The sequence below is a fragment of the Dermacentor albipictus genome, chromosome 5 (genome assembly GCF_038994185.2).
Source record: "Dermacentor albipictus isolate Rhodes 1998 colony chromosome 5, USDA_Dalb.pri_finalv2, whole genome shotgun sequence".
Lineage (NCBI taxonomy): Eukaryota > Metazoa > Arthropoda > Arachnida > Ixodida > Ixodidae > Dermacentor > Dermacentor albipictus.
Window position 1 is genome coordinate 149,057,973 of NC_091825.1, and position 13,659 is coordinate 149,071,631.

Genomic DNA, 13,659 nt, shown 5'->3' on the forward strand with positions numbered 1-13,659 from the left:
TTTTCTATCCATCTTATGATTTATTGCGGAAAGTGACATCCTGGCAATAATGGCAGGCGCGGATTTGTAACTAATTACTAAGTGCAAATTGAATGGAAAGCAAAATGAATCACTATAAATGTGTTTCCAGGATGCGAGAAACACCTGGACTTTGCATGTGCTGCAGTGTCACGATTGGGCACCACAACATCATTCCTCTATGCCTGCCATGCGCTCTGCTTCTCACATTTCATCCCATGCAATAGTGCACAACCTTTGAACGCACTTTGACGAAGGCACAGTTGCACTGCTGTGTGCACAGAGTACAGGAAAGTGCAGGTGGCTACTAGGTGACAGCAGTATAGTGCACTGAGGCACAGTGGGTTTTTTATGTTGCCAGATGGTTGACAGCACATGCATCATAAGACGAGTTACTAGCAGTGTCTTTCTTGTGCTGCCAGATTTCAACTAATGGTGCAAAACTTACCAGTAAATCTTTATTATGAAATAAAATAAAGGGGTTCATAACATTTATATCTATGAAATTATTTCTTCATTAAAACAAAACTTTAATTGCATGAGTTTCTATGTGAATTTCAGAAGGAATTATGATTACAGTAAAACCTTGTTAATACACCGTTCGCGGGAAATATAGATCAGGTATGAAGTAATAGTTCTGCGGAAACCTGCAAGGTGGAGAGAAGTAATTATTAAGGGAAAATGAGACATCCACCCAAACGTAGCTAAGTGCTACAACGGAAACCCATACGGATTCCTTGAAAGGAAAGCTTCGCAGTCGAAGAAAAATTCGTCCTTTGTTGATAAATTCCGACTTCGCCTGCCATCTGCTGGCCGCCTGGTTAGCTCAGATGGTAGAGCGGCTGCCCCGGAAAGGCGGTGGTCCCGGGTTCGAGTTCCAGACCGGGACGAATTTTTATTCAACTGCGAAGCATTTCTTTCGAGGAACCTGTATGGGTTTCCATTGTAGCACTTGGCTATGTTTGGGTGGATGTCTCACTTTCCCTTTATTAAGTAGATCAGGTATGCACTAAGCCATGTACTAATTACCCACAATATCAGATGAGTGGCTATAAACTTACCAATAAAAAAAGTTAATTCTCACTTAAACACATGCACATACAAGTTTTATTTTCGAGCAGGCAGCAAAAAGTCTGATTCTGACTTGCCGCCATGGTGACCTAGCAGCGACGACAGCATCCTCAAACTTGGCAACGCCGCAAGTCAGTTTATCCATCAGGATCCACATTTCTGCGAACACCCTCATGAGAGCAAATGCACTCACCGCATTGGGTACGGAGAGGCCATCATCCATGTCATCCATGACGATAACGTGGAAGTGCTATAGAATTCATGGGAGCAGGAATCGTATCATGGCTACCATGTTTTGACGTCACTACTGGTGGCAACTGCAGTTCGGGAAAAGTCCGTGCACCTCAATTTCGCAATCTATGGTCTGCATGCACGACACTTCATCAATTCCACGCTTGCAGGCGGCGAAAATTAAAGTAAATGCTATGCACTAACCACTTGGCATGCGTTGAGCAACTACGGTCAGCAAAACCATTAGGGCCAATGGTGAAACGTCAGGGATTCATCATGACTATGTTTAAACTGGAATTATTAAGCGGGTACGTATTAATAAGGATTTACTGTAGTTGGTTGTATCCATTAGTTCGTTATAACAAGGTCTGGCTGTATGTATTAAAAATGCTCCCCAAGTCTGTATACTTACCTTACTTACCGAATTATACCATGAACAATAAACTGGAACTGAAGTGCAACATGCATATAGCAAACAGAGCAATTCACACAATTCTGTGGCTATACTTGAAAGGTGATCACAAAGGACATCCTTTGTGAGCCAAGCAATCGACTAGTGTTGCTACTTCTTTATGAATTGGCAACAAATGTTGCTTGGAAGGTAAAAGGCTATACACTTTCTTAATAGTTACTGAATTATGCAAAGTGTTTGATTAGCAATCTCAAGTACAAATAGCTAAAAACAGCATGAATCCCTTTCGTTGTGTATTTACATCCAACAAACTGTAGACACAATTCATGTATCAACAGCCATCTCTGTGTCCTGACTGGCAGAAGCTCTAGCTGTGGCTTTTCTGGCAGCCCTAGCTGCCTTCTTTTCTTCGGGTGTCTTCTTGAGGCCTTTGAGCTTCCTAGTCTGCAATTTGCCAAAGTCTTGCTTTTCCATGTGAATACGTCCCATTGTGGCACCCAGCGCAGTCTTCTCAATGTTCTTCTTCTTCTTGACCTGCACGAAGTCATTTGTTGAGGAATTACACTACTTGCGGGCGGTTTCATGAACCTAAACATGTGATATGAAATTATATTTGTAACAGTTGTCATGTTCCACTTGTGCATGCCTGCAGAAGATGGGATGTACTTTATTGCTACACTGCACTATGTAAATAACACTGTGCCTGGCACATCACACATTTAGCCATGTTGAGAGAGAGTGTAAGACTCATGCAAATCAGTAGCAGCTTCTGCTAGAAAATTTTCATAACAATCCCATTATAGGGCATGGGAACAGCACAAAAAACAAGGACAGGGGCAAAGACGCCACACAGCGCTTGTACAGTGTCCTTTTTGTCTCCATTCTCGTTTACTGTGCGGCTCCAACTAGCCAAACATTGCCACCTTTTGCAATTCTATTATAGCAGCGAATACCACATTTACTCGCATAATTATCGCACTTGCGTAATGATCGTACCCCTGAATTTTGTCGTCAAAGTTCAATTTTTAAAATTTCCCATGTAATGATCGCACCCCGAACTTGCCGCAGCGATATGTCGTGTGCCAAGTCTAGCTAATAATGTTCGCGTTTACCATCTGTCGAATGCCACCCGAACGACTCTTCAAGACAAACCAATCGGTCTGCACGCACCAAACATTTTTAAGTAGATGCCCCATTTTATTACTTTCATCACTTTCCACACTTCCATGACAAAAAAAGGTACAACCAAACCTGCCTTTATACTGTGTAGGCTTTATAAAGGTTCTGGTTAACAACAACAAAAAAGTTGCCTTTCAAGTCTTCTCATCTGCACTCATGGGTACGCAACAAATCGTGAGTGGCAACGATAGTAGCCACATTTACACTGATACATTAGAAGTGTACCCTATTCATACGCTGACACTTGTAACACAGCCAAGATATTCGCCCACCCTTAGCAGAAACGTGCCGTATTAGGATAATAGTGAAGACAGATGCCGCAGTTTTTGCAGCATGCCGGCCATGTGTTTCTATGTCACCGGCAGCTAAGCGCACCGATCTGTTTCTGTCCCCTCAAAGTGGACATGGCTACTTTATTGCCACAAACTTGCCGATATTAACAATATTATTCATGACTGATATGGAAGAAACTGTTTCAATGCATATAATGTACTCACAAGAAAAAAACAAATCGCGTTCCGCACGTTCGGCTTGCTCTGTCGGCCATCATTTTTGTTTTGGTGTCCTGCACTACATACAGCGGCAGCCGCCTATTTGTTTACCTGTTGTTATCCCGAAGCAAACGCGGGGTGAAAAAATTTCTTTTCGCAGGAAATTTTACCCGCGTAATGATCGCACCCCTGAATTCGCGTCAATTTTTTTGCAAAAAGTGTGATCATTGTGCAAGTAAATACAGTAAATAAGAAAACTTATGAAGAGCTGTGCACCTTGTTCTGCTTGGGCTGTCTTCTTGCTGTCTTGAACAAGTCATCAGATGCAATCTTAGTTCGTCTGAGGGTTAAGTCTGCACGGGGGCCAATTTCCTCCAGTTCAACACGAGGAGTCTTGGTTCCAGACTTCTTTAACAGCACCCTGCATGAAGTAATGAATGTATATTAGTCTGTCTCTATACACTAGGTCTGAAGGACTGGCCTGTGAACGAAATGCAGTATTATAAATTCTAGGTATACACTGCAACACTAACTAATTGTAAGTATGATCATAACATGCGCATTAAAGCACATTTACTCCTACATGTTCTGATATCGGTGTGAACGAAGATAATGTGAGCACAGAATTGTGATTCTAGGAAGAACATCAAAGCCTGCAGCTGCATGAGCCCTACATGTTCACCATACACACAGTAGACTTGGTGACTTAATTGACTGCCAGCCGTTGTGCCTGCAAAAGCCCTCACAATGTTATAGCAATGCGAGGGACCTCGTTGGCCACTACTGCATCAAAGGCACTGTTTTACCAAAATCAAAAGTGATGTTCCCGTTTTCAATAAGGCTAAATGGGCAAAGCATCCTTGTTACGATTTGCAGAGGAAGTGCTTGCCCTAAAACTAGAGCCACCAAACTTCCTGCCCTTGCATCGAAGTCAATCCTGAAACTTCCAAGCCCTAAATCTAAGTGGCTCCACGGACATCACTATGGCATTTGGGTTACAATATATGGCTAAGTGACCATGGTTGGGAACCAATTCAGTGCAGATTTGCCAAAGCTTTTTGAGCACTAGCTTCCATGTGAGGTGTGGTAGTAAAACGTTTGTTCTGATTTCACAGGACTGTAAAAGATGTCCGAGTTAACTAAAGGTTGCATTATCGAATGGACCATGAAAACAAACAGCATTTACTATTTCAACATGCTCTTATTTACTAATTAAATCTGCAATTATGCAAATAGCAAATTTTTGCACAAGATCAGTGCAGAAACTCAAGTTCTTGTCATCTTGTCATTGACAAGTTCTCACAGGTGTGACAGCTGTGCCACTTCTTTAGCAGTGCGGTAGTAGTGCGAGATGCACGTCTTTATACATGTAGACATGCTTTTCAGAACCATGTACACATCCTGGTTATTTTATTGCCAATGAGCTGGCTGGCAATAAAGCGCCAAGTTTGATGCCAGCATGTCAGTTGCATTAAAATTACTTTTCATCCTTGATGGCAACCATGGTGTTTGCGACACTGCGTGTGTTGCTCGGAATCAAAATGAAGCCAGTGCTCAGCGTAACCACTGCAGACGAATCCATAGCCTCTATCGTCATGGCCACAGATGGCACGCAGTCATAAAGGAACAAAGCCAATGTGATGCCGTACGTGGCGCTGAACCTCTATGAAATAAAAGGCATGAAGCATGCCTGTTCTTCCCATATGGTTTCAGCTGATGACTGTGGCAATGCAGACTCCACCGCTTTGTTTTGGTTATATGTTAGTAGTGCTTCTGCTTGATTGCATTGCTTTTGCAACCCTCGGTGTGCTCCAGGAGTTGTTCGAATCTATCAGTGTGCAGCCAAATACATTCAAATTAATGAGAGTTTGGTGCCATGTTTATACTTACGGGGACTATAGTGTGAGTAGGAATTGTAATTTTGATAATTAATGAGCACCACATCGAGATTTGACTGTATGTGGAAGTGCTCTGGTATCTTGTAATGCTGGAGCACAGAGCGACCACTTCTTTACGGACAGAGTCTGAATCAGGCTGCTGAATCTCACTAAGTAGTAGAGCTTAAATTGTAAAAGGGGGGTGGCAAATGGTGGTGATAAGGCACCAGCAGATTGCTCTCGAGCGGCACTCATCTGCGCCGATGGCAATACTGCCTGGTATGCACTGCTATCCTAGAGCGACTTGAATTCGTCTGATAAGAGTGATGTCCCTCCAACTCCCATATTGCCCACATGGAGCTTACAGCAAATCACTCTCTGCCACATGAATACTGCTTAAGCAGAGTTGTAAGTATTCTTTTCCGACAGCTCTATACTTCTTGCCATGCACATCAGCCAATGGTCGCTCCCGCTAAAGCTTTGTTTGAGCCGATAACAAAGGGCAATAAGAATAGGAAATAGTAATAGAAAAGTAATAGTTATGAGATACATCCCCCTAAGTACATGCCCCTACCATCTATACCAGCAACATAGAAAGCTAAATCATCTTACTTATAGCTTCTCAATGTTATCTTGTTCTCCACTGCAGTGAACATGATAACATGCTCAAGTCCTTGTAGACTTATAGCCTCTGCTGTTTCACCTCGGAAGAAATCTGGAATGAGTGTAAACAAGAACATGTGTGTCAAACTTCAGATAACAGGCTTTCTCAGCACCACCACATTTTTCTGTACAGCTCTACACCACATAGCCGATAGGAAGGAAAACTACTGCATATAAGGCCAAACAAATACCTGCATTCAGCGTGACAAGAGCAGAAAAGAGCAGGGCATAATAATGGCATGCCAGCAGCGAGTCATATAGGGAAACACTGGCACTGCAGGTCATTACAATGCTATATTTCATGCAAATTAGGACAAAGGATAACGAACGCTCTTGCTACAACGCACCCCTTACATTAAGCCAATCAAGATCAAGCTTCATGCTTCTAATGTATAGCACATTACGAAAAATGAAGTCACTACAAAATTTTTATTCATTGTTTCCATGCTGAAAATTATGTTCATTCACTATCTGCAACCATAATAAGTGATTAGCCCTGCTTATCCATGGCAGTACATGTAAGGGTCATGAAAGTGCACAGAACATGAATGTGTCCAGTACTCTGAACCAAATATGTCCCCAAGAAATCTTGATCTGTGTTGTACGCTATGCTTATTGTGGCATGACATTTTTTTCCCAAGGGTTTCAAAGTCTAGAACCTCCATATAATGCAAAAAAGGAAAAGCTGGAAATGCCGTGTCAGTACTCCCTTAATAAAATAGCCATTAAAAAATCTTCTATATAAGTGAGAACTTGTTCTAATGGGCACACTTGTGGCCTGTAATAGCACCACAATAGTTGTAGTATGCTTACAGTAAAGAACGTCTCTGGCATGTGGCTGCATACATCCAGTACTGTGCTAAGAAAAGTGCGAGAACTTCATAGAGACTAAAGCTTACACATTTACTTTAACAGTATTATTATTATACACTGGATTAATGGAGCTGTTTAGCGTAGTTGTACCTCACTATCGCTACAATACTCTGGAGCTTCGTAAATAATATATATATATATGGAAGCAGTTGGTACAGGAGTGGTTGGAATGATCTCTTCATCGCCGAGGATTATGTTTTAGCTAACGTCTTGCTTCTGCCATGCTCAAACCTGCTGTGCTTGTCATGCAATCTAACAAATCCATGTGTTACTAATTTCCCTGGACATATTACTTTACTAAAATGTCGAAGCAAGGCACTGTCCGTTGCCAGAAACGGGGGGGGGCACAGCATGTGTGACTAGGTACATCTAAAACATGATTCTTCATGAAATAAACTACACTTCTTCCTGGTACTACACTCAAGAATAGGAACATCATTGAGGAACATGCCTTCCAATATGTCACGTGGCGTCTAATGTACAGAATGAGCATCCTATCCTTGCTCAGATAATTCCAGCATATTTGCTTAGCATTTAGCGATCTTTGTCAACCTACAGGTAATCAAACTAAATGAAAAAAAACTGCTTCAGAATTGCTGTACAGCATATATGCTGCACAATGTAAACCAAGTGGCACTACCAGTATGCTGTCTAGCCTTGCCAGCATCACTTGTTGGCTCTGCATTATGCAATTGCATGCACAGCTGTTGTAATCATAGGAAGAAGTATGATAACTCTAGTTTCTTCCAGGCCCTTGATAAGGAGTCAAGCTTTCTAGGATTCAGTAAAAAAAAAACTTCAATAAGATGCAAAGTAGGAAAGCAGCAGTGAGTAGTTTTTGCTACAGCAGCAGTTAAAAGCTCATAACAGGATTTGCCTCGCTCTGTTTGTAGCGTTGGCACATGTGTTATCATGCCGAGGCATATGCATAATTTAATTAGTGTACAATACTGATACCAAATCGAACATTTTACTGAGACAGAAGTTTAGAACTTTAAACAGAGCTAGCTACATCCACATAAGCTGCCACAGCATGTGTCGTTGTGTCGCTGCTGTTGCTGCATACAGCTGATAGAGTTTGCAGTGAGTTGAGAAATGTTTTGCAGAAAGTTGCAGAAATTATAGAACTAACTGTTCATAATGTAATAACTGCAGACAAATGAAAAGGTAGGGGAAATTCAGAGAGCACAAAGGAAAAGTTTGCAAGCTTTATCAATTGCTCCAGCTTTAAACACATCTACTGCAAAGTAATTTCTGTGCAGTAAATGTACTTAGAGCTGCAGGAATTGATGAAGTAGGCTGACATTTTTGTTCATGCTCTTTAAATAACTAGTTCCGCTGAGAACCATCAAAGTTGAGTTGATGGTTCTTGGTTTTTCGTGAAGTCTACGTGCTTCACAAACCGATGCACTGAAGAGCTCACAACTGCACATGACAAACATGGTACCACAGTACTCCATCTCGGCAAGCAGCAGTCACACCAGCAGAACATAGACATGCACAGTCACATCGTTGAATTTATGGTAGCAGTAATGGTAGCATAGTAATGTACACTAAAACACTCTACAATAGCAGGGCCCATGCTATTATGCACACCAGAAGGTGCAGTTCAGAAGTGAACCTGTCGAGTAATATTGCTGAATTTAAGTTTTGTATTGGCTTGCATGTCTGTACACCACCGTCATGACTGTACAGTTATGCGAAAAAATTTACTACCTCCAAGATTTGATGAAAGTTACAATTACTAGCAGCCTTGGAACAAAGCCAGGTATGCAGATTTCTAACCTCTACAAGTATACATACGAACAACATAGTGTTATATGGTTTTGCTGGCTATGGTCATAACTGCTTATAAATGCATTAATTTCTCGAATCACATGGCCCATAAATTTTGTAGTTAACTGTAAATGACCACACTGCACTTCTTTATTCTTAGTATGTTGCATCAGAGTGCAATTAGTTTTCCGAACCTCAATTTTTCATTTTTGCAAGAGCAGTTTGTAGTGAAAAGAAGGCGCAAGTGAGAAGTATATACCTATGAAGAAATTCTTCAACCGTTCAAGATCCTTGTTTTGTTCAAACTGTTCACCAGCAAAAATCAGCATGGGCTTTGTGCCTACAGGTACTTTTGGGATCTGGAAAAAAGTGAGAAAACTACAATAGTGCTTCACCTAAAACAGAAAGTGCACAATGCTGTAAAATGACTTGATAAGGTTGCTGATCAACTGTCCCAACTGCCAAATCAAATTCAGCCAGCATAATCATGTGAAACCTGATTTTCACTGCTTACCATACGCACATAAGAAAAACATCAATCACCAGCTTTAAGACATCCTTTTGTTACTATAAATCTGTCTACGTGAAATGAGCTGCAAGAATACATTATCAGTATAGCTACTCTATAAGGCTAAACTGGAGCACTCGTAACCCTAGTAGATACCTTTGACAACTACCTAAAGAAACTGCTATATATAGACACCATAATGAAAACTAACTGAGGATGTATGTTTTTACAGTGTTCATAATAAGATGCAGGATTTTAATATGAACAGCCCAGATTTCCTACAATATGACCAATTTTAAAAAGGTAGCAAAGTTTCCTGCCACACTAACACATGAAAAAGTATAGACATACAGTGTTCACTTGGACAGCAAACATACAGCCCTTCATCACCTAAGAGCTGTACGAGAAAAATACCTGTGCTGCAAACAACACAACCAAGGAATGCATTAAAAGATGACCACCAGTGCTTTAGGTATTGTCCCACATTGCTCTCACTTGTTTTTCTTTGTTGCACTAGTGTCCATCTATGTCCACACGAAATGAAAAGGCTTTTCTAGCAAACATTTATGCACCTTGATTTCTAACTTCTGTATAATGCATGAATAGTGTCATGCATGAAGCATGAAGACGTTGACCTTGTCTTATGCTGTGCATTTATCACCATACCTGCCAGCCGGTGAACTTCAAGCAAAAATCCTGTGACTACACCAAAAGAGAGGAAGGAGAAAATAGCATGTATTCCTATTTATTAGTTCGCCTTGAGTGTACACTTTTTGATGGATACACATGCCCTTCATTAACGATAATTTGTCTTTAAATGCAGAACCCAAGTAGCAGCAAATGTGGATCAATAAAGACTGAGAAACAAAAGATTGTTTTCAGATCACAGTGATTTTTCCAGTGACGTTGCTGTTGCGGATTTCACCTGCTTCACAGTCTGTTTACTTAAAGTAGGTGCCTACCTGGTTTCCTTTCATAATCACAGAAAGTGAAATCTGCTGATTGGTCAGAGCAAAACTTTGTCACTAACAGAATTTACCTTATCAAGATGGCAAGTTGGGCCAGTAGGTTAGGATTCATTGAAAGGTTCGTTACAGTAGAACACAGGACACAGACAAAAGGAAGGTATAAAACGATGTGTCATTCCATTTTATACATTCCTTTTTCCATGTCTTGTATTGCACTGTAACGAACCTTATGCAGAATTTACCTTTCCTAATGCTTGATGAAACATTCGTAAAATCTTCGAATGAGTCTGAATTTGTAAAGTTTACAGAAAATTTGGGAGAGTCGGTGGGCATTATTGCTGTTTTCTCATTACGCACAACAGTACTCATTTTTTTTTTTAAAGGGAAATATGTATGTGTGCTATCCTTAAGCAAATATGTTAATGCTTCTGTCAGCTAACCTCTTGGTGCACTGCTGAGGTTTAACAGCTTGCTTTAATGTCCTTAAGGCAGCAGCCACATTTATGCGTCAGAGGCAAGAAGGCAGATACACATAGTTCACATATGGCTCACAAAGCCAAGTACATTGTGCATGCGTGTACTGCTTAGTCACAAATGCAAAGACATGCAAGAAAACGATCACCTTGAAGTCCTCCAGTGCTTTAAAATCTTCCATTCCGAGTTCAAACATATCCAGAAGGTGTCCATCGTATGTCCGGCCGACAACCAAGTTGTTGGGCCGCTTTTTCGAGTGCGTTCCAAGCACAAAATGCGAGGCATCATTTTTCTGTGTCATGAACTCCTGAAAGTTAATCAGATCAGCTATTTAAAGATCACCCGGCTTTCTGGCAAGCAATGAAATAGAACACGAATAGGAATGGCTTACAAGCGCTGTCTGATCTTCGAATGGCTTCATTTCATTTTTCCTGAAAGGCAACAGTTTGTTAGATGGAAAAGCCACTAAAAGCTACAGTGCGATGATGGTACTTACTTGTTAAAGAATACTGAATGAGGTCTTTTCAGAGAACACTGTAAAGTGAAAACGACAGTTAGTTAAACGGTGTAACTGAAGGAACATATTTAAAGTCTCTTACTATATTCCTCATGGCTTTCAAGACTGTGTTGTTGGCATTGGACCCTCGGATGAATATCGCACTCTTCGTGTTTTCAACTAGCTTTGACGCGCGGTTTTCGAGAAAACGCTTTCCTTTTTGCGTTTTAGGTTTTCTGAAAAGCAATAACGTCGTATTAAAGATGAATGACACGAAGCAGATGTTGGATTTGCATCAGAAATAGCACGGCAACTACACTGGCAAGCGCTTGTCAGGGAGCCATCGCCGCCGGACAATTTCTATCCACCAATTATTCCTGGCGAATGGTTCAATATGAATAAGTGCCCTGTTAAGAGCATCCAGAAAAATGAAATACGTACACAACGCCGGGTATTCCTGTCATTTTAGCCATTGATCAGCTACAGAGCGTACGCACACGTGCACAGATGCAAACTACTACACAACGCACTGACTACACTTCGTATTGGCTTGGATTGGATTAATACTCGATCTAGCCGTGTAGTTGTAAAATAATGAAACAAATAAAGTCATCTGTTTAATATAGCAACTTATACCACATTTATACCAAATAATTTTATGTATATAACATTATACTATAAAAGTTGAGCCTTATAAATTTTTATATTTTATTTTTTTTGTTTACAACTGTGGTTCTGGTTTCGGTATGGTTAAAAAAAAATTTCTGGGGTTTTACGTGCCATATTCTGATTCTAATTAAGAGGCACACCGTAGGAGAGGCGGGGCGGGGGAAGGGGAGGGGGACTCGGCATAATTTGGACTACCTGGTTTTTTTTTTTTTTTAACGTGCACGCGATGCACGGTCGTTTTTGCATTTCGCCCCCATCTATATGCGGTCGCCGCGAACGGGACTTCATCCTACGATCTCGTACTTAACAGTGCAACGCCGTAGCCACTAGACCACAAAGGCGTTTTCTTTTTCTCACTTTATTACATGGAATCATGAATAGTGTCACGCGAAAATTGGTTACATCACATTTAGACACACATGAAAAACAAATCCACACATACTACGCATAGACTGGGAATCAATCGCAAACTTTAGCCTCTGAGGTCGACAAAGGCCTCAATACTTCCAAGCCAACGTTGAGATAGTGCCCGGTCAGCACACCCTTCTCCGTTAAATTTGCGTCATGAATGTTGCGTAATTTTTTTCATGAGCTAGTCTTGATAAAAAAATCACTTTACATCAGCAGTTACATCAGCAATAACTCCGTGCTGGCGCTGAAGAATCGGCGAGTTTCGAAGGATGCGAACATTAATGATAAATAAATGAATTAATGATTAAATGCCTTCCCGATCGCTACTTCCTGCTGCCAAAAAAAGAAAAAGAAATCTAAGTCCATACCTCGCGCGTAGAGTTTCTTGTGATTATCGCAACGCATTAAAACCTCTATGATCAGTAGTAATGTTACTCGGACAGCAAGATCTATCTATCTATCTATCTATCTATCTATCTATCTATCTATCTATCTATCTATCTATCTATCTATCTATCTATCTATCTATCTATCTATCTATCTATCTATCTATAGATAGATAGATAGATATCTATAGATATAGATATCTATCTATATCTATCTATATATATATATAGATATCTATCTATCTATCTATAGATAGATAGATAGATAGATAGATAGATAGATAGATAGATAGATAGATAGATAGATAGATAGATAGATAGATAGATAGATAGATAGATAGATAGATAGATAGATAGATTTGTGAGTGGGTAGGTACCACACACTCTCTCTCTGCCTCTCCGTGTTATCGCGTGCACTCTTCCCTTAACGCTAAATCTCCCCACCCCTAGCAAATGCTAAACAATCTCCTTCCCTTGTGTAACCTTGTGTAAGTGTAACCATGGCATTTACCCGGAAGTCAATGGCCTGCTACCCCGTCATGATTAATGGGAAGATTATACCTTCAGTAACCCACTTCAAGTTTCTCGGAGTCACCATCGACCGTGATTTATCTTGGTCGAAGCACCTCTCTGGATTAAGAAGAAAGCTGGACAGCTTTACTCAGATCATTCGACATATGTCTGGAAATTCATGGGGGCCATCCAAGTCATCTCTTCTGCAGCTCTACCAGGCACTTTTTGTTGGCTACTTCCGCTACAGTGCGCCTGTACTTTCTCGGCTTAGTACAACTGCTGTACGCACGCTTGAAAGTGCTCAGGCTCGCGCACTGCGAATTTGCCTAGGTCTACCACGATGTGCGTCTACTTGGGGCACTATTGCAGAGGCACGTGCGTGCCCAGCTCGAGTTTATCTGCAACATGAGCCATTGCGAGTGCATCTAAGGCTACTGACTAGACACAGGAATCATCCACTCGCGAACATCACAAGGGTACGGCCTGTGTCCGCTTACTCAGAAGCCGTGTTGTCGCAGCAAGACTTATTGCCGTCGGACTTCGAACCGTATGACATACCCAAAGTTCCACCCTGGACGATGGCAAAGCCAACGGTGAGACTCTCAATCCCTGGAATAACGAAGAAGTCGAAAATGCCGCTTGC

The 13,659-nt window shown here is 41.1% G+C and overlaps 1 protein-coding gene across 1 annotated transcript; it reads right to left on the minus strand.

The window, feature by feature from the left end:
• Positions 1 to 1,102: 1,102 nt before the first annotated feature.
• Positions 1,103 to 11,587, minus strand: Non3 (Ribosome production factor 2-like protein Non3). The gene is made up of 9 exons (XM_065426341.1): positions 11,479 to 11,587; positions 11,141 to 11,273; positions 11,038 to 11,075; positions 10,933 to 10,972; positions 10,690 to 10,848; positions 8,851 to 8,950; positions 5,892 to 5,994; positions 3,679 to 3,823; positions 1,103 to 2,266 (listed from the first exon to the last, which is right to left on the minus strand). Exons 1-9 carry the CDS (start codon positions 11,508 to 11,510, stop codon positions 2,057 to 2,059), a joined length of 960 nt encoding a protein of 319 aa, XP_065282413.1. The 5' UTR covers positions 11,511 to 11,587; the 3' UTR covers positions 1,103 to 2,056.
• Positions 11,588 to 13,659: the final 2,072 nt, after the last annotated feature.

What these genes read in the sequence shown, in the direction of transcription:
- Non3 (XM_065426341.1), bottom strand. Translation starts at nt 11,510, where the DNA reads ATGGCTAAAATGACAGGAATACCCGGCGTTGT. An exon ending in TCGAAGATCAGACAGCGCTT is followed by an intron (nt 10,849 to 10,932) that starts GTAAGCCATTCC and finishes ATTAACTTTCAG; the next exon opens with GAGTTCATGACACAGAAAAA. An exon ending in GTTGAAGAATTTCTTCATAG is followed by an intron (nt 5,995 to 8,850) that starts GTATATACTTCT and finishes CACTCATTCCAG; the next exon opens with ATTTCTTCCGAGGTGAAACA.